Source organism: Denticeps clupeoides, chromosome 19, assembly GCF_900700375.1.
Source record: "Denticeps clupeoides chromosome 19, fDenClu1.1, whole genome shotgun sequence".
NCBI classification, from domain to species: Eukaryota; Metazoa; Chordata; class Actinopteri; order Clupeiformes; family Denticipitidae; genus Denticeps; species Denticeps clupeoides.
The window spans coordinates 15,229,150-15,256,151 of NC_041725.1; the positions used below are offsets into that span (position 1 = coordinate 15,229,150).

Consider the following 27,002-nt stretch of genomic DNA (forward strand, 5'->3'; position numbering starts at 1 on the left):
CCCGTGTTTTTATTTCTGTATCTACAAAAAAAGAAAATGGCTTTTTGAGAGGGGAAAAAATGCATTGTGTGAACATTTTTACCCTATTTAAGACAATATGAGCACATCCAACACTGGCACTGCAGGCAAGAATCCTGGTGCATAAAAGCTAAAAAGTGAATACCATTTCAACAAAACTATGCAACAGCATTTAGGTTCACCTTTAGATGAATTATAAAATTTCCTGGGCAATCAGCAATATTGGTAATTTGACTATTCTTAAATTATACTCCATATTCGAAAAGTCAATGCACTGTAATAGACGATCATTTGGAAGCATTTTGTTCTGATGGAAGAAACTCCAGGGAAGGTTGACGGGAATATGCATGAATACGCTGAAATGGCTGATGCGTTCTTCTTGGACGACACAAGGCTCACAGTAAAGCTACTCTGCCACTACTAAGGTACTACTGACAGAATCTCCGCACTCAAGCAGCTCTCCAGCACAACTCAGCCTCACTGAGGCCCGGTCCTTTAATATAAGTCACATGAAAACAGAGAGGAAAGATTTGTTCTTGAACACTGCTGGGGATGGTTTTGATGCAGCCAAAAAGGTTCGAGCCCCCAACTGTCCATTTGGCAGAAGCAGCTTTGTCATGAATCCTTCTGCAGACACTCAGCCAGTACAGTATGCTCAAACAAACTGAAGACACATTTCGTTTTATTCATAAAAATAAGGAAATATGCATCTCGGATCCGCATCCCCAAAACCACATCCCCATTGCCAGAGAGGAAGGAAAATGATGGGAGGAGAACACCAGAATAAAAAAAAAAACAAAAAAAAAAAACGAGAGAATATATATATCTTATGTATGTATAAATAGCTGTAGGCAAGCTAATTTCTCTTCCTCACCCTCCTGGGTCCACCTGTAAATCCTTGGGGCTCCCAGGGACACCACCGTCCCTCCACCGTCACCGGATTCCCTGAGATACAGAGCAGTGTTTTCGAAACACCACCTACCCTCCCCGATCTGAGGAAACAGGCTGACCCCTCCAGGGGTCGCCGTGAGAGATTGTGTCACTTGTGTCAGATGCTGGAGGATCTTGATGTATGATTGTTATCTTTAAGGGGAGTTGACCAGGTGCAGGAAGTAGGTTCGGTGAGGACAGAAGTGTCTTGTTTTTTGCCTCTCTTTTATTTCGAGTTTCTGTGTCCAACTGTTGTTCATTTATTACTTCAAAAATGCAAAGCTGTTTATATGCTGAATCAGTCATTCAATCATTCCAATGCTTGAACGTAAAGTGGTCTCAGAGAGAGAGAGAGAGAGAAAAAAAAAAAAAGAAAAAGAGAGTTCTTATTAAGACTCAGAGGTGTTGGAACAGGTCACTTCAGTGTCGTTGGGACACCAGTCTCTTCAGCAGAGGCTCGTCGTACACCCAGCACTCGCCGTCCTCGTGGAACAGCTGCAGAGATCACATTCAACAGGCAGTCAAACATCAGCCACCTCACTACAGCTGCAATAAAATAGTATGTCCTGATTATTGTAATGTTCTACTTTGCAAATTTTGCATGGCCTCTTATGTGCCTTGTTCAGATTAAAATAATAGTTTGATAATGCCTGCTACCATAACCATGTTGTTCCAATAGGTCTCTGCCATGTATTCGTAATTTTGGATGAGCTGGTCACCGTCGGTTACATGTGAGGAGGATGTGACGTGAGATCCTCACCCTTGTCTCCCACTGCTCCTCCTTTTCCTTCCTCTCCCTGGCCTCTGCCCGCTGCTTCTCTTCCAGCCGGTGCTTCGCCTCAGTCGCTGCGTCGATGTCTTTCAGTTTCAGATTCAGAGTCACGTCCCTCCAGAGGCTGATAATAATGAGAGACGAGAGGGAGGAGAAGTTGAGGAGGTGGATGATAATTTTGTGCCACATCATCAAAAGAGACACCACCACCACCACCACCACCACCACTAAATAAATAAATAAATATATCTAATTTATTTAATCTGTACATTTTCTTCAGAAGACTGCATTTAAAAAGTACATGAATTGGTAATTTATTATTAAATAGGCTATTTCACTAATGAGCCTGTAGACAGTTGTGGCTAAAGCTAAACACAACGGCTTAAAAGTCTGTGATCGAACCTGGCACAAATTGGCATGTGGTATAAAATAATGTCTAACAAGAAGAGGCTTAAAGTTTCTGACTTACAATCGAGACTCGTATTCCAACTGGTCCTCTGGCTTCCTCACTTTCTTCTTAATAATGGCCATTTTCTTTGTGTCAATGAATTCAGAGTTTTCCTAGAATCGCAGAAAAAAAACGCACGATTTGGATAAAACTGTGAAAAAGAATGAAGGTCCATTCCCGTTCTATTAGCTGGTGAACCGTACCCCAGAAGGCCATTTAGCGTACATGACACCATTCCACTCTCCCTCAACAGAACATACAGGCTTCTTGTCGTTAGGAGCACTGGGGAAAAATACACACAATGCGTGCAAATGGAAAAGGGAGCTCAGTATGTGTGATTACGCATTCAAATCCTATTATGTGCTTCGACGCAATAAAAAAATAAATAAATAAATAAAACTTATCGTTGCACTTACAAAATCTCTGCCGTTATTCTGTGCTTCTTGCCTCCGTAGAAAGGCTTGGTGTGAAAGACGATGTTGGCGCTGTAGCCCGACTTGGAGCAGGAGATGTTGCATTCACCACCCAGCTCCACCCAGGGCACCGTTAGGATGGACCTGTGCAAAAGCACCATAACAAGAAAATAATAAAAAAAAAAAACCCAAATGCTTAGGCCAGGGCTCTTCAGTCCTAGCCCCGGTGGGGTCTCGAGGCAGAAATTTCTTCAGTTTACCATCATCCAGCACGTTATGAAAAAAAAAAGCACCATAATATTCCAAGTCCCACCTTACAAGCACACGTACGTACCGTCCGTAACCATTGGGGAAAGTGAGTATGTAGTGTTCATCATGCTCCAAACAGGAGACACAGCCTAACAGAACACAACAAAATGAACTAATCAATCAACAGAATAAAGTCAATTGTGTATCTTTATTTAAACCACACCTTCATTTTCTTAAGCTAATGACCCTGTGTTAACGACCCTACATCCAGGCCTCTCCAAAGTGCCAGAACGTACCTTGGCCAATGTTATGAACTCCGATGGACATTCCCAGAAACTTTGACTTCGTCCAAATGTGTGCATTGAACTGGATTTTTTTGCTGAAGCACTCGGCATAGAATGCAGATACTGGTGAGCAGAAGAGGTCACACAGGGGTTTATCCTCAGGTTAACCTGATGGACCTGATGTCCAAACCACCCACTACCTGACCCACTTCTGAAGACAGACTAGAAGACTGGACTTTAGCACTTAATTTACAGATGGTACATGAAGATGAATCACCTTATTTTACGCTTGAGCATTGTAGTAAAAATTAAATGCTTCCTTCTCATATTCTACTCATCATACTGGCCAGCAGCAGCATACAAGCCATACTGGTTTCCAAAAATACCTTACAAATACTGTCCGCTTCACATGGTCTGAATTACAATGGAATGTGAGTGTGTGAGGACTTACTGGGCGGGTGGTGAGAGACCTGCTCTGCCACAAATGATACACTGTTCTTCCCACACCACGGAACTGGACCTTCAGATACCGGCTCCTGCAAAAATATTTAAAACCAACGAGCGGGAAAATCAATTTATATGATTTACAAGGTTGATTTATGTTCTTTTTTGAACTTTTAAAACATGAAAGATGAACATGAAACAGGACAGGCATGATTCTCCTGCACCATGAGAGACTGACCCCAGACGCCGACTCCTCTGTGTCTGAGGGCAGATCCCAGTGGCAGAAGAACACCTCTCCCAGGATGGGGTTATACGGCTTCTTGGCCACAGATCCTTTACGCCCTGCGTGGAAGGCTGAGAGGTACCACTTCACCACATACACCATACGGTCCCGCGGGTCTGACTGCTCAGCAATACTAAGCACAGAAGCAGAATTATCATCATAATCAGTACAATTCAATTTCTGCATCTATGAAGTATTTTAAAATGTAAGCAAAATAAGGTTTCAATCATTTTTGTTTTCCGGTCTCTCCAAAAACGATAAATTAAATGTATGGCCCAATATTAACATACATGCTCCAAACGTTTTGAACAGTTTAGAATTTAGTGGGGTTCTCATCAAAATGGCACAAATATCAACTTCTATTCAGCATAACAACAATCTTTTAACTAGTAATAGTAGCCTAGTTGGTAACACACTCGCCTATGAACCTGAAGACCCAGGTTTAAATCCCACCTACTACTAATGTGTCCCTGAGCAAGACACTTAAGCCGGAGTGTCTCCAGGGAGACTGTCCCTGTAACTACTGATTTCAAGTCTGATAAATGCCATACCTGTAACATAAATGGTAATAAACATTTCATTCAAACTCTGTGGGCTGAAAAGGCTGTTCGAAGACATAAATGGCAAGGACTCTATACTATAACGCTGATTTCACGTTATGAAAGCGTTCCTTACTCATTCATTTAACTTAGGTCGGCTGTTAACATGTACAATGTTTCTTCAACCAAGTCACATCGCATCGTTCATTATAAGCATATGGCTCCTAAAAGTGTTGTCTCATTTCTGTATTCCAAGCTTACCTGTCCCCTAAACATAAAACAGTAGAATGGTGTCAAGTTTATGCCACTCCAGGGTAGAAATATTGGAGGGAAAGGTAAATGTATGTGAAAATGTATGCGGCTCCTCCTCTCATGACCCTAATAATTTATACATATGAAGATCTCTCACCTACCATACCTTACAACCAAAAATGCAACCCGTTTCTGATTCGTGTTGTGGGCTCTGGATCCTGTGCTGGTCACTAGTACCTGACAAACAGATCCGGATGTGCAAAGAAGTCGGCGTACATCTCCAACAGCGACCGTCTCTCCAGGATAAATGTTGGGAGGACCACCTGAACCACAGACAGCAGAACATCTGAGAAAAAGGAACAACGGCCACTGGAAAAGGGGGGAGCGGGGTCAGAGGTCAGTGGTACCTTGGTGAGGTCCATGCCCAGGCGCACTTGTGACAGGAGGTGCATGATGACGCTCTTGTGCTCCTCCACAGACTCCCCTTCGCCCTCATCATCATGGTCGTCGTGACTGTCAAACTGGTCTGCAGCACAAACACAGACGGTGAAGCTCACCGACCGGCCAGTCAGATGAATCAGTAGAACAAAAAAGCCATTCGCTCCTGTGCTCCCAACATGCCCAGAGCGGTACCTGCGTCTGTTGTGCCGTTGGACATGGAGGAGTTCAGCGACTCGTTGGTGTCTGGCCTTTTGAGGGCGGGACAGTCATCACTCAGTGGCAGAGCAGCTGGGGGCCTGGTGGGACTGAGAGGAAAAGTGAACATCCATCACTACAAACCGCATTACGCGGACACACCAGCGCCCCGGTCCCTCAATGCCAGGTTTCCACTGTCTTTTACTGAACCAAGAGAACTGATAGAAGTCCTGCAATCAATATTAAAAAAACGAGTGAAAAAAGAATAGTTGTCAAATTAGACTAAAACAAACTGGTTATTTTTGTGAAACAAAATACAAGAACCAGATGTTCCTCATCTCCACTGCAGTGTACAGCAGAGCTGGTTACTTTACTGTAGAAAGTTGGACCAGACTTTGAGAACTTCTTTCCCAGGTCTCGTTCTAGACTGGAACCTTTCTTGGCGAGAAGCTGACTCACTCGGTGCAGTGCTTTGGGGAGGTGTTGCTCTGGTAGAACTCGTCGGCGTCGTAAAACTCATCCTCGCTGCTGGAGTAGGAGAAGTCGGGGACGCTGTGGGCGGGCAGGTTCATGTGTGCCGGCGAGGCCACGCTGCTGCTGGGCGCTGAAGGGACGCTCCCTAAGAAACGAAAGGAGCCGGACTGAGGGTGACTGTGTTCTTGTAACGATCACACAGTCGGTCGCCGGATTTCTTCAAAACCTGACTTTTTAATGAGCGCATACTCAAAACGTTGCCGTGACAACAATTAACACCACATGAGCAACGGCACAGCGCACACATACCTCCTCTAACAAACCTTATTCAATTTCAGCACACAGGATTTGTTTAAAGTGCAGACTGCTCTCAGCAAACGAAGCTTCGGCCTGACTGGCTTCGAATTCAACACTCTAAAAGGAAAAATCTGTGGTTTCCTTTATAGTCACAGGGGTCACTGGGATTTTGTTAATGATACACTTCTGTCTTAGGAAATGCGACGCTTTCACATGCATGCCATTTATCGGACATCCTTGTCCAGAGCGACTTACAATCAGCAGTCACAGGTACAGTCACCCTGGAGACAACGGTAGTAAGTGGGTTTTGAACCTGTGACTGTGTGGTCTTCCCACAAGACTAGCAGCACCATTTTCACAATGTATAAAATTAGGGCCGTTTTTCACTCAATCTAAACTGAACAACACCGAACAACAAATTATTTTGGTGCAACATCTGAGATGGCATCTCCAACAGCATGCAATCAGATTTGTGCCAAAACACTTTCCTAATGTCAAACAAAAATACGACTTTGAAACGAAACGTAAAATTAGAGGTTAGAGGTTGCGCTCTTTTTCCGTCTTCACTTGTGAGTCTTTCAATTACGCTGCTCGCTTATACAGTTTCACTGCTGGCTTTTCAGTGGCTCCGCCCTATTTTATATTTATTCTGGCTTTGGATTTAGTTGCATTCACAATTCTTCGCCTCATTGGTCAGCAGGTATTTCTGATTCCATTCAGATTCTATTCAACAGCAAATGAGGGAAACCACTCAGGATTAATCAATATTGCGCTCTCCAGTAGAGTTAATCTGGAAAAGGTGACACGGACCGATGCACAGAGAAGATGCCCTGAAGCTTAACTTCCAGCTCACTGAACACAAAAAATAAATTCATAAATAAAATTCAATGGTTTATATTTAAACAACCTTTCAATTAGATGGGCATTTATTATAGTCTGGAACCACAAGGGGGCGATATAAAAATACACATCTTGTATTTAAGACCTACGAAGTTTCGCAAATGACATTTAAAAACAACTTTAATTATACCCGAAAAATTAATTACGCTAATGAATAGAAAAAATATGTAATTATCAATGCATGGAAAAGGCATAAATTCCAATGATTCAATTTTTGTATTTTACCTGTTACACATCTACATCTGTGGCTTATAGTGATTCTTTAGCTGTAATTAGTGACCATGATTTTTTTTCCCCGTCATTTAAAATGGAAAATTTGGTTAATGTTTAACCCCACTGTAAAAAAAATGTAAATGTATGCAATCCATTGCAGACACAGGTTATGCTGCAAACCACTCACCTCCTACTCAACAGGCAGCAGCATTTAACTCTTATTTTCACCCCCACCCTAGTCTTGCTGCAGAACCTGCCCTGCAGTACTACAGGGGTTTCTGCCGCACTCCGCACTAATTTCCCCACCTCAGCACAAACACAAGAGGCAGAGAGCTACAGCCCTGATGCAGCAGAACTACTTCATCACAGAGAGAGAGAGAGGGGGCTCAACATGAACTCGGAGCAAAAAGGGCAGGATTAATCTAGCAAAAGACATACAGAAAAAAAGTTCATGACAGGGGCTGCAAATAATGCCAGGCTGGCCAAATATATCCATAAAATATTATTGCCAGTATCTCTAGAAACCTTTCACACTGCTTACCCATGTTCTGCATTAAGTGTAGTTTCCATATAGCGATAAATGAAAAATATCTAAAATGATCCGTATTAAAAAAACAATAATTGAACTGCATTAAAAAAAAAAAAATTAAATCCAACTGCAAAAGTGCTGGGCTCTTCGGGGTATGCCTCACCTGTGCTGTTGGGCGTGGGGGTCTGAAGGCTACCCATCACCGTGACCGCCGGACCCACCGGCAGAGAGGAGGGTCTCTGTTCTGTTTTACACGTCTGTGCTCCCTCTACACAGAGACAGACAGTGTGTTTCCTTTTAATAAGGATCTCACATCTGCGTAAGCTAGGCCAAAAACAGTCCCTCTTACCTATATTACGTAAAACCAGTGGTCACGTTTACACTCATTTACATAAAAAACATTCATTAACAAATATAGCAGCCAGTGTGTTATGAACACATCGGACACTATATTCAAACTGCAATGCCACATGATTATGAGCGGAGATGTGCCAGTAGAAACTGAATTTCAATTATTCAAACTGACGCTGAATGTATTCATTTGAATATGAATTCCAATTAAATTGAAACCGCATTTTACACCCGCAAAATTGTAGTGCAAATTTGCTTCTCCAAAATTAATTTTGGCTCTCACAATTTTAGCTTATTCAATAACTGGGGCTAGCGGGTAAGGAAGCGGACCCGTAGTCAGGAGTTTGTGGGTTCAAATCCTGAAGAGTGATGGGTTAAAAGCAGAGGACACATTTCATTGTGTCACCGCGTGCTGTGCTGCAGTGTATCACAATGACAATCACTTCACTTTCACTTGCGACGCACAATAGGAACTGCCAATGTCAACGCATGCATAGTGGTATGCATAGTGGTATGTGTCTGCTGCATTTTAGATGGTGTCTCAAATGCCGTGTTACTTTTTCCCAAACCAACATTGTCAGTCAGGAGCTGTGTTCAACAAATAGCACAGGTCACGAGGCTAATTTGACCTATTTATGTAAAACCTGATGCCTTTGACCTCACACTAGCAAATGAACTCCATGCTCAGTATATAGTGCCCATACAGCCCATACCGAGTGTCGGTCAGAGGCTTGTAACAGAAGCTCAGCATCATTACCTGTGGGAAGGGCGGTCTGTGTTGGCATGGCGACGTTTACTACAGAGGGGTCCAGAGGGGTGGGCTGGAATATCCCATCCACTGGGTTGATCGTGCTCTGAAAGAGAGAGGACGACAAGAGAAAATGTCCCAATCAACAAGCGGACGAGAGGGTCAGCACCGTTAACCCATATTCAGCGCTCCCCACCGCCACCACACTACCCATGCCAGCGAAGACAGACGCAGGAAGGTTTCCGTCCAGGAGACAGACAGAGCCCAGATAACCACAAGTGCAGCGAGATGAAATGAATACCTGCGGTTCCTCAGCCATCTGCCAAGCACAGCAAGGCTGAAAGCCCAGACTGGCACGCCGTGTTCATGGCTCAGATATTTTTGTTAATGATGATTCAGCACATTCTAGAAATATACGATGACTAAATTGTCTACAGAAAAGCAGAAACTGTGACAGCGGTGGACATAAAAAATGGCCGGGGGCAGATCAAGCCGAATAACCCAGCCAGGAAAAAACCTGCCCAAAAAGGGGTGAATGAAGGTGGGGTGATCACCGGCATCTATACACCAAGCAGTTATTTTTGGCCTCATTTTGGTAATAACAGCGCTGTGATGTAGCAGGCCAGTGTCGGGTGTAAATCAATGTGACCTACCATCAACACAGGCGTGCATCTACTGACCATGAGAGAGACCATTATTGAGGTAAAAACAGTTAGTACTGCATGGCTGAACTAGATCTACTGAGGTTCAGTGATATGGTTGATAGACTGACTTAAAAAAAAAAAAATTAATACATATGCCAAGAGACAAAAAAAAAAATAATAATAATAAAAAAAATCATCCCAAATTTAAAAAAGGAGAGAAAACCACCAGCCATAAAAAGGCCAAAAACTTTCATTAAAGAAGACAGAAAAGATAGGGTGAGTAAGTTCTGAATCCCGGGGCATGCATTTCTAAAGACGCTCTCAATTTTAAAGAAAAAGTGAAAAGTTGCCTGAACATTAGGAGAAGAAAAGGTCTGCGGAGGTCAGACGAACGTGTGTTCGGAGAGGGAGACAGCGTCAAAAACTTACAATCTGTCCGTTCGCGTGTTGCTGCTCGTTACTTTGATCCTTAAAATTTTGACAAGAAAAACAAATCTGAGCGATGAAAACCTTCACAGACGATGGCACCCTTTTATATGAAAAAAAAAATGGCCGTAATGATATAAAAATGTTTAAAACGCTCTAAAATTGGGTTCATCAGATGATTTCACAACTTCCTCTATACCCTCAAACTGCAACCCACACACACTAATATATATATATATAAAAATTATAATAAAAAGCCACCCAATTTACTACAATGGATTCTAAATTTTAGCGCTCATGACCCATATGACCCGTGACGCAGGAGGCGAACACGTTTCGTCTTACCTTGGCAATCTGCAGCAGTACGATACAGTGCTTGATGGACTCTACCATACTCTGAAAGGGAGAAGAAGCCAGAGAGATGAGACGTCGCTGCACGTTGTCCCAAATGTCTGAATCGGATCGTTCATCACAACAACTTACACAAGTGGTTTCCTTAAGGTTCTCGATTTTCTGCCGAAAAGGAAGAAAAATTGTCAGCAGCAGACCAGCAGCAGCAGTAGCACCACAGCAGCATAGTTGCACTCTTTCCACTTGGCACCTTACATTACACCCATTTCACATTTTCTGTTTTTTTAATTTTTTTATTGTTTGCCTTAAATGTTACTCATGCGCTGTCTGGGTCTTATGTTTGCACTTTATGTAAACCGGTTTGTCGATGTTGCACATGTGCAGTTTTTGCCAGTCTGTAACTTTTTTTTTTTTTTTTACATGTGGCACCAGGTTGCAGAGAAACGTTGTTTCGTTTCACTACGTACCTGAGATGAACATAAAGCTCAACTTGAACGTGAACCAAGATCAAAACAGGACTCAGCTGATCTAGTGAAACGTCGCCGTTTCCTCATTCTATGGATTATTTGCTTACATTAATGATAACGGCACCATGCTCCGAGCTAGAGACTTTTTTTTTTTTTTTTGAACCACAATTATTTGGATACATTTAATTCATGCAGGTTTAAGTTTCCAAAAAGCCATGGAGATGCTCTTACCCGGCGCGATTCATCTTCTTTACAGTCTTTTACTTTTTCGTCGAAAAGCTGACAGGAGAGAAGGGGCAGCAACAGGTCAGGCAGGGTACACGGTGTTCACAAGAACAATACTGATGACGTCCTGCTGCCCCTACCTTCAGTTGATTGATGAGGATCTGTAAGTATGCATCAGCTTCGGCCAGCTTCTTGTCAAAGTCCTGGACGCTTGGAACAAATCCTGTTTCTGTCTCCTGGAAAAACAAAAGCAGAACGAATCAGAAGTAGGGCTGTAGTGTAAAAAAAATAAAAATCACTTCTGTTCTTCTGCTTTTCGTTATTATGAGGCAAGTGCTACAGCAGAACCTCCTTATGATGACTTGTGAATCCCTGTCCTGGGAAGAGCATGAGGTTCTCCCGGGGGTTCACGGGGAACCCGAATGTGCCAAAACCGCAGGGAGCGGCATAACCACACAAGTCACCAAGCAGGATTAAAAACCGCTTTTCTATTTCTGGGACGAACATAATTATTCTACAACGGTTATGACTGCTCAAAAAAACGTTAACATACCAGGGGGGAAAATAGGTGCTCTTCTATCCACACCAGGTTCATACCTTTAACTGGGGGATTTCACAAGCTTAACAAGAAAAGCAGAAGTGAGGGTTTCAAACGTTTAAATGTGAGCGTTCAAATCATCTTTTGATTTCAAAGAGGTGATGTTATCTGCTAATTTCTACTGCAGGGAGTCGCAGCATCCGAAAAGGTCAGAAACTACATCAATTCCTCATCGAAACACAGAAGCGAAGCCTCGGCAGCTTCCCCAAAATCTAGCTGACAGGTGTGTGGGAGCCAAGATAACTCCTCAGCTCCTGGGCCCTGGTCTGAAGTTCAGCCGCTGTGTGTGTGCAGGAGTCCCGCACTGCTTGGTTCTGCTTGGAGACCTCACTGGAACGTGAAGGAACGCCATTAAACAGCGCGGTCAATGTTGTGCGGCAGTTTAATGTTTAAACGACTGGTCAGAGTCCACGCTGTCGCACGGATCATCTCGGGGGGAACAGAAACATCACTTAAGTTCATATGACCTTAAGACAGCCAACACTGACATCTACGCTGCAGAGTTCTAGACCAGAACTCTAAGCCAAACACGGATCCTGTAACGTGGTTGTGTGTTTAAAACAAACAAAAGATCCACAGTCACGAATATTTCAGTTGTGTCAACAGTGTGTGCGCGCACACACACACACACACACACACAAGGACATACTTAACGGACATAAAAAAACAGTAAATACTGGAGGCATCATGCTAACCAGACAGCTATAGGAGCCGCCCTGCCCTCCGCCGTAACTCCCGAACGGCCTCGGCGTGACCCCTTTTGCCCCCAGCCCCACTCTGACCCACTTCCAAGCCAGTGGCCCACAGCAATACTGTACTTACTGGGCGGCTACATCTGTGGAACATGCCTTGTCACAAACGTGAGTTGAGCAGGCACCCTCAGTCTGGCAAACGTGCACACACACACACACACACACACACACACTCTCTCTCTCTTATTCTGTTGTCCTCTCTGCTAGTATCGTGTTCGCCGCATTGCTGCTGTTAGGCCAGCAGAACTACTCTGGGATCTTCTCATGACAGGAAGTACAGACTTCCTCTGGAACAGAAAAAAAAAATGGCAGAGGCAGCAGCTTATTTCACAGAGAGAGAGAGAGAGAGAAACAGGAAGGGCTGCTGTGATTGGTTCTTAGTCTAGAGGCTGGCAACAGAGTCAGCAAATAAGCGGGACTCTGATTGGCTGCCAACAGGCCACATGTTCATGTTGGGTCCATGCCGACGCCAAACCAGAAGACAATTATGGACGTGTAGCCTGTCAGCAGACCTTTTTACACGCAGGAGGGGTACAGTAGCGATGGGTGGAAAGAGTGAGGAGGTGGAGCAGTATTTATATAAAAAAAAAAAACTCGTACAGAGTTGGGAAAAACCCAGGATGTGACTACTTCATCCTCAGCCTACACCCAGTTCTTCAACTCTTAAATCACGCAGGCAGGACAAGACCGTGCCTGCCGCCGCGTCTCGGGTGACCTCGTCGCATTTCTTACAATCACCGCGGGACACGCACCGGCCCGTCCGCGTCCTCACCTACCGGATGTACCGCGCGAGCCCTTTCGCCAGCTGCCCTCGAACCCTGCCGATAGAAACACACCTCCCCGCGGATTTTCTGTTCGGGGAAAACCGATCCTGTTGCCTCGGGGGGCGAAATTACGCCCTTCGGCTGCAACAGGACTCCGCGTCACGTCCCTTTCACCTGATGTGCACACCTCTTACCCGCAGCTGCAGGGTGTGTCGCAGAATCGTGCCCTCTAAAGCGTGGATCCACTTCTCCCGCTCATCTGCGTCGTGGGCTGTGGGTTAAAACAAAAACCACACACACAAGGCAACAGTAAGACGTACAGTAATCGTCACAATCGTACAGTAGCGATAATGAGGAGAGGCAGAATGAGACGGGGATAATAATGAAAAGTCCCAGAACGTTCATCACATGGCACAATCAAAGATTCATGAGACTGCGTGTCCGGGTAAGTACAGGGCACGCGTACTGAAGTGGAAGCGATTACTTTGTCATAAGTGGGTAGAGAGCACAGCATGGTTAGATCCACCGCTAGGCCACCGTATCGAAGAAAGAAACGTTTGGGAACAGTATAAGTTCAGACTGAATTTGTTCTGAATTTACCTTCATAGCCATGCTACGCTGAAACCAAATCATCTCTAAAACGTCACCAGTTCTGAAGAACACTTCCAAGTCTGATTCCAACTAATTTACAAATGGATCAGAGGAGAAAGAGGAAAGGTGTGGGCAGCAGCCAGCAAAAGTCCCCCAGCAGGACGGGGGGAAAAAAGGAACGCTAATTAAGACGTAAAGATTAGCTGACAGAGGCTGATGAATAGAGCACAGCGCAGCATAAAAGCAAGGGGCTTTTAGAGACATTAAGGGCCGCCTCGGCCCTCGCCGTCACATGGGCCTGCTCGCGTACCCGCGCCAGATCAATTCAGATGCACTTCCCCTCCACGGAAGCAGCGGAGTGCATATAGTTCTTCGTGCAAGAACCACCGGGGTGGTGGTAGCCTAGTGGGTAACACACTCGCCTATGAACCAGAAGACCCAGGTTCAAATCCCACTTACTACCATTGTGTCCCTGAGCAAGACACTTAACCCTAAGTTGCTCCAGGGGGGGACTGTCCCTGTAAATACTGATTGTAAATGATGTAAATATAAATGTAAGAACCAGAATGAAGGATGAGGGATGCGCTCAAATTCCACACTTGGCACCTTCATTACTCATTTCACTGGGTTTCAGCACTGTCAGTCTTCTTTGTTGTCTGTGTGTTTTGTTTGACTTAAATTGTTGTCTGCACCTTATGTAGTCATCTATAGACAGCACAACTCATTTGTTGCTGCCAAGCAGTGATGACAAAAAAGATAAAATGTTAATAATAACTAATAATAAAACCAAAAAAAACAGGAGAAATTTTAAAGTGCTTATTCAGGGTGAAAAAGGGGCGCAGGTGACAGAACGACGGGCATAAACGAGTGTGGGACCCCATTTATTCATTCAGGTTGTGTGTTTGACCCACCATGCAAAATGTGGCGGGTTTTGTTTGAACCGTGCGCAAGCAGGACAAAGGACAATAAGCAGAGCCAAAAGAAAATGGGACCCCACCGAGGCAGGTCATATGTTAAACCATGCGTAAAGAAGAGCCCTAAAACTTGGCACACATCTCAGGTATGTGAGATGTGAGCCATTTGGAAAAAAACTTTTCCAAATTTGGTCCTGGTTTGTGGGTGACCCGCTGGCCCCACCGGATCCACCAATATATCAGTCCGGAGAGGACGGGCCTTTGGAAGTTGAAGTGCAAAAATGTGAGCGTGTTCACATAGCAATTCAGAGGCCACCAAAATTCCACTTGCGCGCAAGTCTGGTCACCCCACTTGAACGTGCAAATGTGGAGTTTTATGGGAGTTACAATTTTAGGACCTATGCAAACAGGATATATTATAAATTCCTCTTTATGAGACGAGCAGAGAAGCAAACAATGTTTTTTTAAAAGACAAATAGAAAGTTGAATCAGTAGCCTGCAACACTACACAGCTCAATGATTTTTGTTTTTCTGCAAATGGGTGGCTTATGGTCCTGGATTTCTCCTTAAACTATTGCATCAAGGGGAGCAGTCCCATTGTTAGTTGTCCATCATTGTCCTTCTACCATAATCCGTTTAGGGTGCTTCACTTTGACCATGCGGGTCATGCTATTCGATGTCTTTGGTTTGGGTGGATTTCCTTTTGGGATCAACTTTGTTGTGGATCAACTGAAACGTTTCACACTGCGGTTAATCCGTGCAACCCTAGTTACAGGTGGCACCTGGGTTTCATTTCTCTAGGAACTGTCTGTAACATGTATGTAGCTGAAATGACAATAAAGCTCACTTGAAAAAAAAAACTATTAAACTGAAGACATCGAAACAAGAGAGCGGTTTTGAGGGAAAGGAAACGGCTCCTCTGGTGTTTGGTTTGGCTCAGTGTCACACGTAGCTGCAAAGTGAAATTAAGAAAATGCCCCAGACCTGTGTGACATTTACTCCCCAGGCAACAGTTCCATGGGCTTGTGTAAGATAGTGGCAAAACGACTCAACTGAGAACAGAAAAACATATTCCGTCTAACATATCAAGATTTATTACATTTAGTACATTCCTCTTGTGATTCCAAATTTTGCCCTCGATCAAGGAGGTGGAGATGGAAGCCACTTATCTTTATTAGAGACAAATATGGTGAAGCAGCCACTCATTTCAGCTTTGCTGGGGCTCTCATCAGAAGCGTTTTAAAAATTCTCCTGGCAGAAAAGGGCCTTTCACCAGAACACCAGCGCGGCGGGTGGCCAAGCAGCAGGAGGGACGTGGGGAACAAATACAATTACAGACTCCCTCGACACAAAAAGCTCCATCCAACCACCTGAACCTGGCGAAGTCAATCCCAGCAAGCACCGGGACCCAGGGGCTCCTCTAGGGATGCTCGTTGCCAATTTGCAACCCTCAGATGCACCAACCAGACAACACACGCTCACACCAAATTGTGTCTGAAGTACAGCAGCGTAATTTAATATACATTTCAAAAGCTGGTTAACCAAAAAATAAATCTGGACTAGGTTACCCTCTTATGCATTGAACAGGGACCCGGTCAGGGTTAGAGAAAAGTGGACGCAGTCATAGCTGAGAAGATGCCTCCATGCTCTTAGGGTTTTGCATGCACTGACTGGTCGATACAAATGTGCATGCCTTGCATGTTTCCTTTTTCCATTAGAAGAACGTTTAAGATTTGATAAATAATGAGGCTCCTTGTTCACTGACAGGAGGTTAGAAAGTGATCTAGAGAGAGTGGACCAGTTCTACACTGCAGCCACTGAGTCTGTCACGGAGCAGCCGCCAAACAGGACAGGAGCAGACTGCAATGGACTGTACAGATGAAAGAAAAGATCATCGGTGTCATCCTGCATCCAGACAGCCATAAACATAAACAACTTGACGGTCGCACTACAGCATTGCAAATGCACTTTATGTACATGTGTGGTATTACTTCTGTATTTTATCAGGTTATGATATTTTAGCCTATTGTATGTGCTTGAGAGACTCCATAGAACAGAACCAAATTCTTTTGTTCAGTCACATACTTGGTCAATAAACGCGATTCTGATTCTGTTCTCAGGGAGGCGTTAAATCTTCATCCTCCCGTGTAGGTCTGAGGTCAGGAGTGAGGTATTATTGAACATGCAGTAATTCCACGCTGGACGGGCCGTGCTTGACTCTCTTCGTCGCTCTGCATCTCAGCAGCTCGGCTGCATCGTGAGCAGTTCCGGCCCTCGGGAGCTCGGCGCTGCCGCTGCAGAGAGAGTGTTTTTCCATGCATTAGGAGCTTTGTCTCGAGGTCTCCAGAGACGGAGTGTTTGCTGTGCTCAGGGTCTTCGCGAGGATGCTTCAAGCGAAGGATACGTGGAGGTTGTGGAGAGGCGATAAACAGTTTATTCTGTTTATACTCGGTGTTGTGTGTGTGTGTGTGTGTGTGTGTGCGCACAGTGGCAGTGAACCCATGAGACGCCGGCAACTGCAGCACGGCTGCGGCCCATTTTCTCGGCGTCCCTCAGCTCCCTGCTCCTGCAGCATCTGTGCACAATGCCCATCCTTAGCCACGCTCAAAAAAATTTGCATTCATTTGCAGACACTTATCCCTTCAACTCCATTAATTTCTGTACCTGCTAGTGGGACCGTAAGCCACGTTTGTTAATTGTGAGCATAAATCACAGCCATTTTTAAAGCTGATTCCCACCCAGTCATCATGCCCAGCTCTGCCTCTGCCTTTGCAGAGGGCAAAATAACAAATCATAGGCAGATAAAAACACAGCAAAGACCACATAACTCTAAACCAAGTGATGCTTGCTGTTCAGAAAAAAACGAATGCAGCTACCTATTAACTAAAAATATTTTTTTTAAAAAACAGAATATACTTTAAACAGCAAAGCCAACATCAGTCTAGCGCCCCCTTTGGCTGGTTATAGCAGCTCGTCAGTTAGCTTATTCAAACCACTACGCTGCTTTTTGATTCCTCTAACAAATTATTAACTACACATTTTGCAATATCTTTTTGAGTGAATGCATTGGGGAATCCGCATTGAAGCAAAAACAGATCAATTGATCAGGATAGACAAATAGGTTTCCTTGCAGTGATGATTAAAATGTCCTAATTCCCCTCACGTCGTCTGCAATTTCCCTCAACTCTGGAGGCTCTCTGGCTGGGACGTGTTCGGATGTGGAGCAGATGAGAGCCGAGCGTAGGAAATAACAGCCTTTAAGACGCTGCCAGGAAAAAGGCGCTGAGGAATTATGGATGAGGACTTTAAATAGAGGTGCCCTGCCCGTCCCCTTCTCTCTGAATCTTGTGCTACAAACCTGCCTCTTCCTCCCACCTACCTACCCCCTCGAATGTGCAATCGCTTCAGAAATGGGTGTATGAATCAGCTCCTGAAATAACTTTTCTTAGAACCACTTCCGATCAGGAGCAGAACGATCAGACACGCTATTTCTGCTCAACCAGGCACTCAACCTCAAAATTGACCAACGTTACTGACAGGCAAGAATACATACATACAGATCTAATCTCCCAAAATGACACTGCATTACAGCCACATCCTGCATCAGACAGGGTAGTGTCTCTGTCCAGGAGACTAACGGATGAGGCCAGAATAAGCTACGGCTTCAAACCCCGAACCGGCAAGGTGCCACTGAGGTCCCCTTGGTCAAGGTACCGTCCCCACAGACTGCGTCTGTCATGGCTGCCCACTGCTCAGAAAATGGGGATGGGTTAAATGCAGAGGACACATTTTGATGTGTGCAACATGTGCTGCATAATATCATAATAAAAACAAGATTATTTATGCATTTATGAAATAGCTCAAGGGCTCAAGCTGAAGCTCATGAGCTAACATTTTTTTGGGGTAAAGTTCTGTTTTTATCCTGCACATAAAAAACTAAAACATTTACAAGATGGCAGGACTTTAACTCTAGCACCATATTCGCATCAGTTACCTTCCCAATATATCAAAATGACGCTAAGAGATCTCCAAAATCCAGGCCAGGTTCTGCACTGCCATTGACACATCATGGAATTCTGTAGTTCACAAAGCAAGAACCAACCATGCCAAATACACAGGGTCCCATTTTGGAATGTTGGGAGTGTTCACACAATGACATTGCATTTGGGTTTCCCTGAAATAGATCTAGGCATGCAATGAGCATTAAGATACAAGGCTCACCTGCTGCCTGTTTCACAGCTTCCATCGGCTTTCCCAAAACATTTTTTAACCCACACTCTTCGATATTGCTCCAGGTCTCATCTTCAGACCTTTCCAAAGATGCACAAATGCAACCGTGGAACATGCAGGTCCCGCTCCATAAAGACACACAGCATGTGCACCAGACCTCCATCAGAGGAGGTGAAATCAAACGCTCATTAAACTCACTACATTAATCATAAAATTCCAGTAGCAGTGCACTTTTTCAATCTTGAGGAGCACAGAGCCATGATGATGTTATGCACGCGGCGCTCCTGTGGCATTTGGATGTCATATCACAGGTTTTCGGGAAAGGCCGAGACCCCCCATACCCTCTCTTATTCTTCACAGCGTTGCGAGTGGGACCTTAATTACCATAGTCTAACCTCTAACCGGTGTCCCGGAGACCCACTCATTACGATTTTCCCGTAAATACATCCCCCGCAGGCCTTTTAATTCGGCCCGGCATTCAGAGCATGCGATCAACAATCAATACCCTATTTCCCAGAAAACTTTCCAACATCGGCGCATTCGAGTCGAATTCTCTAAACGCAATCTGACCGGCAGGAAGAACATGTTCAGTTGCAGCTTCCAACTTCCCAAAACCAAGGAGCGGTGGGCTCCACTCAGGCCGGAGGAGACCACACATCCTTACCCTTCCTACTGTAGAGCCACAGCATACAGTGCCGGAACATAGCAATGGGTGAAGGCATGAAGGAGGTGGTGCTGGTGGTGATGGTGGAGGTGGCAGTGCCAGTGTGAGGGGGTGAAGGCGTGAGGATGGAGCAGGATGCTGGTGGTCAGCGACCTGGAGGAGGAGGAGGAGGGAGGAAGAGCGTGGCGTCGCATCACTGCCCCTCCGGCAGCCAGACAGTCAACACAGCCGATCTGGCCAGGAGACGGGCTGCTGGAGGCGAGGGAGGAGGGGTGGGGGCTGGATGGACAGGAGAGGATCGGGGGTTGAAGCGCCGGTGGTCGTCTGGTCAGGGCGGGGCAGGGTGAGGCGTTTGTGGTACAATAAGTGGAACTCAGGTTCTCAGATTCAGGATATTCTCTTACATCCGGTTATTCTAGCAGTCGGAAAGGAAAAGAAATAGGAGGCAGCAGTTTGGAGGTGAAGTGGGGTGGTGGAGAAGCTTGCTGGTTGTTCCAGAATTAAAAAACGACAACAAAAAAAAAGTCTCAGTCTCAATCTTTCTCTCTGTCTGTGTTAATGGCAGTTTTCAGATCTGCCATGAGGGGAGCAATGAATCACACCGGGCTGTGCGTTGGTTTGGCTGAAGTATGATCCACCTCTGCAACATGCAAGGACACTGTGTGTGCGCGTGTGTGCGTGTGTGTGTGTGTGTGTGAGCATGATGAATGGAGGAGGGGCGAGCATGTGAGAACCCAGCACGCGGCAGCAAACACTGTCGGGAGGACGTACGGACACGGAGTGCGAAGGACATGGCAGGATGAAGAATTGAGGAGAGGCGGAAACTCACCTTGAAAATGGAAAGTCTTCTGGTCCACAGTGACAGTGAACGTGCTGTCGTCCTCGTCATCGATCCCTATCACGGCTCCCTGGGAAACGACGAGACAACAAATAAATAAATAAATAGAAATAATAAAAGGAAATGGGAGCAGGAGCCAGTCAGCAGGAGCAGGACGACGTCACCGTCTCTCTCTCTCTCTCTCTCTCTCGTTCCCCCTTTAACAGAGGGAGGAGGGAGTCTGGGTGGGTGGAGTGAGGAGACAGGAGTAACCAGCAGCAGGGGTGGGGAGGAGGGAGGAGAAAGAGACCAGGGGAAGCGAGTGTGTGTGTGTGTGTGTGTGTATATATAATGAAATAGAAAGCCTATCCAATTAACCCTTAACATCTCTCCTCAGAAAACTAAACTGTCAAATAACTGAGCGTTCGGAATACGTGTCACACACACAGACTGTTAACATTTGAACAATTCTGACAATTTCAATCAGTATCCGTTTCTCTTACTCACTGTGCACTTTATTACCACAAATAAGCCTTAGGTTTACATTGTATTTATGAAAAGATGGTTCCACAATATATTTATGGTCATGTCTGTCTTGCACCCCTTTGTCTTTTAATCTGAACACTGAGCCTGGAGAAGTAAAATACTGCACGATGGCATTATTTATTAAGACACCGGTGTAAATATGGGAAGCACAAACAATAATGTTTCTCCACGTTTTCAGGGCGGATCTTCTGCTAACAGCTACTTCCCTGTGACAACACACTGACAAACACTTTATTGTGGAGTATAAAATTAGCTGCTATATTACTGTTGATTATGAATGGACACGTGGCTCTACAGGAACTTTCATTCAAAAGTGACTCAGCTAACATCATTATGAGATTATGCGGTTGCCGTTACATTGACGATTACATTGGAATAAACGGAAAGAAGGCTGTCAAATGCACACCAACTTAAAGGAATGCTTGCAGTTTGATCATAAGCCATCATAAGTCAGTCAGTAAACAGACTATTTAAAAAAAAAAAAAAAAGCTATTTAAAATCTGAAACATCACTGCTGTCTGGCCTTCGGGTATAAGAACAAAGTTGCTGTGAGACAATAAATAAGATGGAAATAAAACGTTTGTTGAAACGGTCCCTGCATTCGTGTAAAAATAAAGCGGTAAACAGTGGGAAGATTATGTAACATAAACTGAGGTTTGAATGGAGCAGAAACGCTGCCATCTAGTGGGAGGAAAACGTTTCTCATCATACGTGACCAAGGCGTTTTTTATTTATTTATTTATTTTTTTTATAAAAAAACGTTTTGCAAAGACAACAAACACCAGAGGACAAATCTGTGAGTTTAAGAACCGATACTTCCCCAACACTGCAAATCATGTGGCCAAAAGAGTATTTCGGTCAAACATTAAATGGGCCGTATCATGTGGTTAAACTGTAAACAAAGGTTAACCAGTCAGACCAAGCACTTCCAGGAACCAGACCATAAACTGAATGTATATTAGAACCCATAATAAAAACTCTTACCCTGAGCCTTACACAGCCTCTTCTGGAGCCTCGCATCATCTTGTCCTTGGACTGAATACAAAAAAAAAAAGGCACAAATTAGACACAGGAATTGAACCAGAACACGTATTAAGATGCACATGCCAGATAAATCATGTAATTCAATGAAGGTGATAAAACGAACTGAGGCTTTGGCATTGTCTTGTAAAACTTTTACAGACAGCTTCTCCTGTGTCAAACTCAGATTGGTCAACTGTGTTCTGGATGTTAAATGCATGCTTGTGCTTATTTGAACACTCATCTTGCCAAACAGAGACAAAAAAAAAACATAGTCATTGCTGCAGAAACGCCAGCAACGGAGCCCCCCGGTGCGATAACAGCGGACAAAGTAAAGTGAAGTGATTGTCACATGTGATACACAGCAGCACAGCACACGGTGCACACAGTGAAATTTGTCCTCTGCATTTGTGTGAGTGAGCAGTGGGCAGCCATGACAGGCGCCCGGGGAGCAGTGTGTGGGGACGGTGCTTTGCTCAGTGGCACCTCATTGGCACCTTGGCGTATCGAGATTCGAACCGGCAACCTTCTTACAGGGCCACTTCCTTAAGGCCACCACTGCCCCCGACAAGAAGGGAAGCGATTTCACACAGCGCATTCTGTTACTCGATACAAGACGTCCATCGGCTCTGATCATACGAGGCCATTTAAAATCTTGAACAAATGCTGACTCTCACATCTGCCAGTTCGTGGGGCTCGACGGCGTCCGTCCGAAGTTGGGGAGCAGAGGGGAACTCGGAGGTCGCGATGGGTCAGAGGAGGGCTTTGGGTGGGCTTTTGCTGCAGAAGACACCGTGTCTTACCGCACCGCACTGTCTGCAGCAGTCAAAGCACACGTGGGCTGTTTTATTGTCCACTGTACAGAAACACAGCTCACAGGGAGCAGCGCCACAGCAAGTCAAGCCTCGCGGAGATGCTGTAATTCTGTCCACCAGGTTTCAGGTGCAAATTTTGCAATTGCCACCAACAAGAAATGGGACCTGCAGCGTCCCAGCAGTGAACACGAGAACCTGCTGGGACCCGCTTCAACTGCATGTATTTTTATATAAAAAGGTGTATTTCTAACAGTCAGCTCATTACATGCACTGCCAAAACTTGACGGTTAACGTTTGTTAAAAAACTCTCATGTCGAGACTAGCACATTTACTGGAAGATGACAAATGATAACTTTCCACACACGTTTTCTGGACGTCAATAAGCTGGGTGCCTTTCCCACCCATGAAATACAGTCACATGGGCAAGGCGACACCCTTCTTTCAATGCCAGCTAACCAGCTGCGGCCAGCTAACCAGCTAGCGAAGGCTAGCCTCCGGTAGCGTAGCAGCAACAACGGCAACGTCACGACGCCGAAACTCTTCTGCCACCCCATTGGACACAGTGTTTTCGGTCGTAGCGCCGATTGGTTAAGGCCGCGGTCAATCAAAATCCCCGCCCCCTTCACGCCAGCCGAGATGCCCAACTACTGGCAACGGGCCTCCGATCCCAAGTCCGCTTCCAGCCGAGCGCAGTTAGTCAAACCCGACACCGTCGGCCCTGCTCCGCTTGACACCGGTACCGTTCGGTTCGTCAGAGGAGCACGTACCGTGTAGTACGACAGCAGACCGGCATTATAATCCAGGACGAACCAGCGGTACTGCCAGCCTTTCATGACGTTAGTCCACTTGCTCAGCGGCCCCTCCATGATCGACGCCATCTTTGGCCCTGGTTCTAGGGGGAGGAGTAAAATGTTGCGTGCTACGTCACCGCGCAGAAACGGGGCGCTGTCATCGCAGTTCTGCACAAACGCACGCACACTGTACAGAACATTTAATGGACGTCTACAAATGGACGAATGAATGCATTGATTTATGGACGGATGGATGCAGTGGTGCAGTGATGGTCTAGCGGTTAAGGAAGCGGCCCTGTAATCAGAAAGTTGCCCGTTTGAATCCCTGCTACTGAGGTGCCACTGAGCAAAGCACCGTCCCCACACACTGCTCCCCGGGCGCCTGTCATGACTGCCCACTGCTCACCAAGGGTAAATGCAGAGGACACATTTCACTGTGTGCACCGTGTGCAGTGCTGTGGTGTATCACTAGGACAATCACTTCACCTCATTCTGGATGCTAAGACTAAGGTTTGTTCTGTTTCTTAAACTTTAGATGGACATGTACAGTATGTCCAAGTGCAATACACCATCCTAGCAGGTTTTATGTACATTGGAACAAATGGAAAAAGCCTCAGGTATTCCTTGAGAAAAACAGAGCATTTTGGGGGGAAGGCCCTTCAGCACAGCTGCACCTGCAGATACATCGCATCCTGTTTCTCAAGAAAGTGTCTCGTGGGAACTGCTCTTTATTCCAACTCTGGTTATGTATTTGGATCCTTTTGCTCTACTGTCTGTAGTTAATCCTGTAATTTTACGTGCTGTTACTTTTTATATTGTAGATGTTCCTTCATACTTTCAGGCTTCATCCGGGAGCATTATTTTCCCAGCCAATTCAGTCTGACATGCCACTGATTCAGGAGTCTGTACAGAATTTCTAGTTTATTTCATTACAATATTAACTAAGGATGTGTATTGGCAAGGATACATCGATCAAGATATGATTATTTCTTGATATATTATAATACTGTACAGTTTGTGATATTCTACAGTTCACTGAAAATGTAAAAACAGACCTGAAATACAAGATGCTGTGTGCAATCTGTGTAGATCGTATTACATCAATAATTCAGCCAAATCAACATAGCTCAGAACTGAATTTTGGACTAAATTAGTATACCAAAATATCGATATTGGATGTCCCTGTATCGATACAATATCACCACATAAAATATCACAATATTTTGCTGTATTGATATTTCCTATCACCCCTAATATTAACTAATAAATAATCTCCCATATCTACGATGGTCTAGTTCACCGTTCCTGTAGGCCGAGGAATTTATTTCGTATTTATTTCCATGGTCTGCATAAATCAAAGATAATTCGCACTTCTGTTCACGTCTTCACATCTCGGAGAAAAGAATAAAACCGATACACCAGACGACCATTGATGACATAGAATATTTTTATTTTAAAACTTGGTAAGTCAGGTGAAAAGATGCAAAAACCTTTGTACTCTTTCAACATTTTATTATTTACATCAAGTTTAACACTGAAAAGAATTTCACAGTAATATACCATTAAATGTGAGCTTTAAATTAGAAACACACAAAATATATATTTTTTTTATACAAAAAAAAGAAAAAAATACTGTGTTAATTTGTTAACCTCTGCCATTATATCCCTGTTAAAATTCACATATTTCAAATTAAGAGTGTTCCATTTTCATTGCACTTGAATGACTGAAGAATAAGTGGCCTTTGGTATATAAATGATGCTTACATATAATTTCTTCAGCATGTTTCCATTAAAAAGACAGAGTCCAGATTCCAGAGTACGAAGATCAGAGCAAAATAAATTAAGAAATGATGTATAAATAACTAATGTATTCACTTTTCTGAAATGGCTGGATTTGAGACATCCCTTCTACCAAGTGGCAAAATGAAACAGAAAAGGGGTTTTTGTGCATTTCCTTTTTGAGGACAATTTTAATAATAAATGTATTTGCTGGACAGCAAGTTTCGGCCTTCTATCTATCCAAATCCATCCATCCACGTACTAAGGATTTCAGAAACCGTCTTAATACTGAGAATGTGTAGGCACATCTCTTTTCAGACTGCATCTTGACACTTCTGCACTTCACCAAAGGCACCGAGAACCACATATTTGGCGGAGCGATACGTCATATCAGGCTCTGTAAACCCAGTACTTCACTAAAATGTTGTGTTTGTGTGGATGACATGCTCACGGTGCGGCCGTTGGCCATTTATTCTCTGACAGAGAGGTAAAGTTACCAATATGATCCACACTTTCAGCTCTTGTTCCAGTGTCTAGTTGTATTCTTGCTCCATAGCTCCAACCCTCCAAAGCGCCACTCCTCCAGTACAACATCTTGTGTCAAATATAATACAGGCTAATATTACTAATAGAGGAAAATAATTTGATTTAGTCGGAGATGAAGTTTAATATGTGCATGAGGAACTGCCCACCAGTGTTTAATAGAAGTGTTCTAGCCCCCTTCTGCATAAAGGGGCAGCTTTACTTTTAAAGAACCTGTAAATGGAAGACGTAACACCACACCTTCTCACAGAAAAAAAAAACAGAACGACAACAGCACACGGTGAGCTTCCGCAGTACTGAGAAAGTGTACATTCATTGTGTAGTGGAAGAGGACACCCTGTCCAGCCCCCGACCGTCTGCATTAAACATCTGAAACTCAGTCCCGCTGCATTCGTCTCTCTCCCAAAAAAAAAATACGTCACCTTAAATGCTTCTCCTGGACACGGAATAATAGACACTATTTACAATAACATTAAGAATGACTGTGCTGTGCTTTTAATAATAAAAAAATAATTTAAAAATTCAAGTTTACAAAAAAGAAGGAAAAAACAAAAAAACAAAACACAACATTCAGGGCTTTCAAGACAAACAGAACTCTGGGTCTGAATTCGGATCCAGATTTGAAAACCCCTGTTCTGAATGGAAATGAAACACTTTGAAACGCTTTATTTTCACATGTAGAAAGACAAGGAAATGTTCCCCAGAAACATAGATTTCTTCCGAATGGAGTGAATTTGAACTTTGGCCAATGTTTGATCCAGGCACAGAATGAGAGAAAAGGCCACAAAACACACATTTATGGTGCCCTGGTACGTCCACCTACAGCACCGCATCCAAGCACCGACAGCACAACTAGGGTTGGGCTGATATTGCATTTCTGTCTATCAATTTGTAGGGCAGATCTTCCTCTGCAAAACATGTGGCCGTGATTTTGATCACTGCTAAAGCCCCGATTTCATTCATGGATCCCATGACTGCAGATTGTGCGGACCAGTGGAATTTACTTGCTTATTTTACTGATGGTTTGCCCAACCCTAGGCTAGGACTGTAATCAGTAGATTTAAAAAAAAAAAAAAAAAAAAAAAAAACACTTGAAACAAACCTAAAAAATAAAATTCTGTATTGTAAAAAAAAAAAAAAAAAAAAAAAATGTACATATTTATTGAATAAAAACAGAAACCCTGGGCACATGGCACTCTCTCTCCTGCATGGTCCAAACGAGTACAGCTTTGCCCACACAGTGTAAAGTATACATGAAATCCACACAAAGCTTTCCGGGTGGCGT

At 44.3% G+C, this 27,002-nt stretch overlaps 1 protein-coding gene across 7 annotated transcripts; it reads right to left on the reverse strand.

The window, feature by feature from the left end:
- Nucleotides 1-683: 683 nt before the first annotated feature.
- Nucleotides 684-23,495, reverse strand: osbpl9 (oxysterol binding protein-like 9). 7 transcript variants are annotated; one of them, XM_028961384.1, is made up of 24 exons: nt 23,372-23,495; nt 21,754-21,804; nt 20,236-20,314; nt 13,202-13,278; nt 11,034-11,129; nt 10,900-10,947; nt 10,334-10,363; nt 10,196-10,246; nt 9,854-9,892; nt 8,790-8,886; nt 7,845-7,949; nt 5,728-5,887; nt 5,266-5,378; nt 5,040-5,158; nt 4,870-4,955; nt 3,797-3,974; nt 3,566-3,650; nt 3,127-3,237; nt 2,916-2,979; nt 2,585-2,725; nt 2,372-2,450; nt 2,190-2,281; nt 1,709-1,844; nt 684-1,443 (listed from the first exon to the last, which is right to left on the reverse strand). In XM_028961384.1, the coding sequence occupies exons 1-24, from the start codon at nt 23,480-23,482 to the stop codon at nt 1,369-1,371; spliced, it is 2,223 nt and encodes a 740-aa protein (XP_028817217.1). In that variant the 5' UTR covers nt 23,483-23,495; the 3' UTR covers nt 684-1,368. The 7 variants fall into 7 exon arrangements, with proteins under 7 accessions (XP_028817217.1, XP_028817218.1, XP_028817219.1 ...); XM_028961385.1 differs by lacking the exon at nt 9,854-9,892; XM_028961386.1 differs by lacking the exon at nt 7,845-7,949.
- Between the last annotated feature and the right edge of the window lie 3,507 nt (nt 23,496-27,002).

What these genes read in the sequence shown, in the direction of transcription:
- osbpl9 (XM_028961384.1), bottom strand. Translation starts at nt 23,482, where the DNA reads ATGGCGTCGATCATGGAGGGGCCGCTGAGCAAGTGGACTAACGTCATG. An exon ending in GACACACCCTGCAGCTGCGG is followed by an intron (nt 11,130 to 13,201) that starts GTAAGAGGTGTG and finishes TTGTTTTTCCAG; the next exon opens with GAGACAGAAACAGGATTTGT. An exon ending in CCCCACGCCCAACAGCACAG is followed by an intron (nt 5,888 to 7,844) that starts GTGAGGCATACC and finishes TTCGTTTCTTAG; the next exon opens with GGAGCGTCCCTTCAGCGCCC.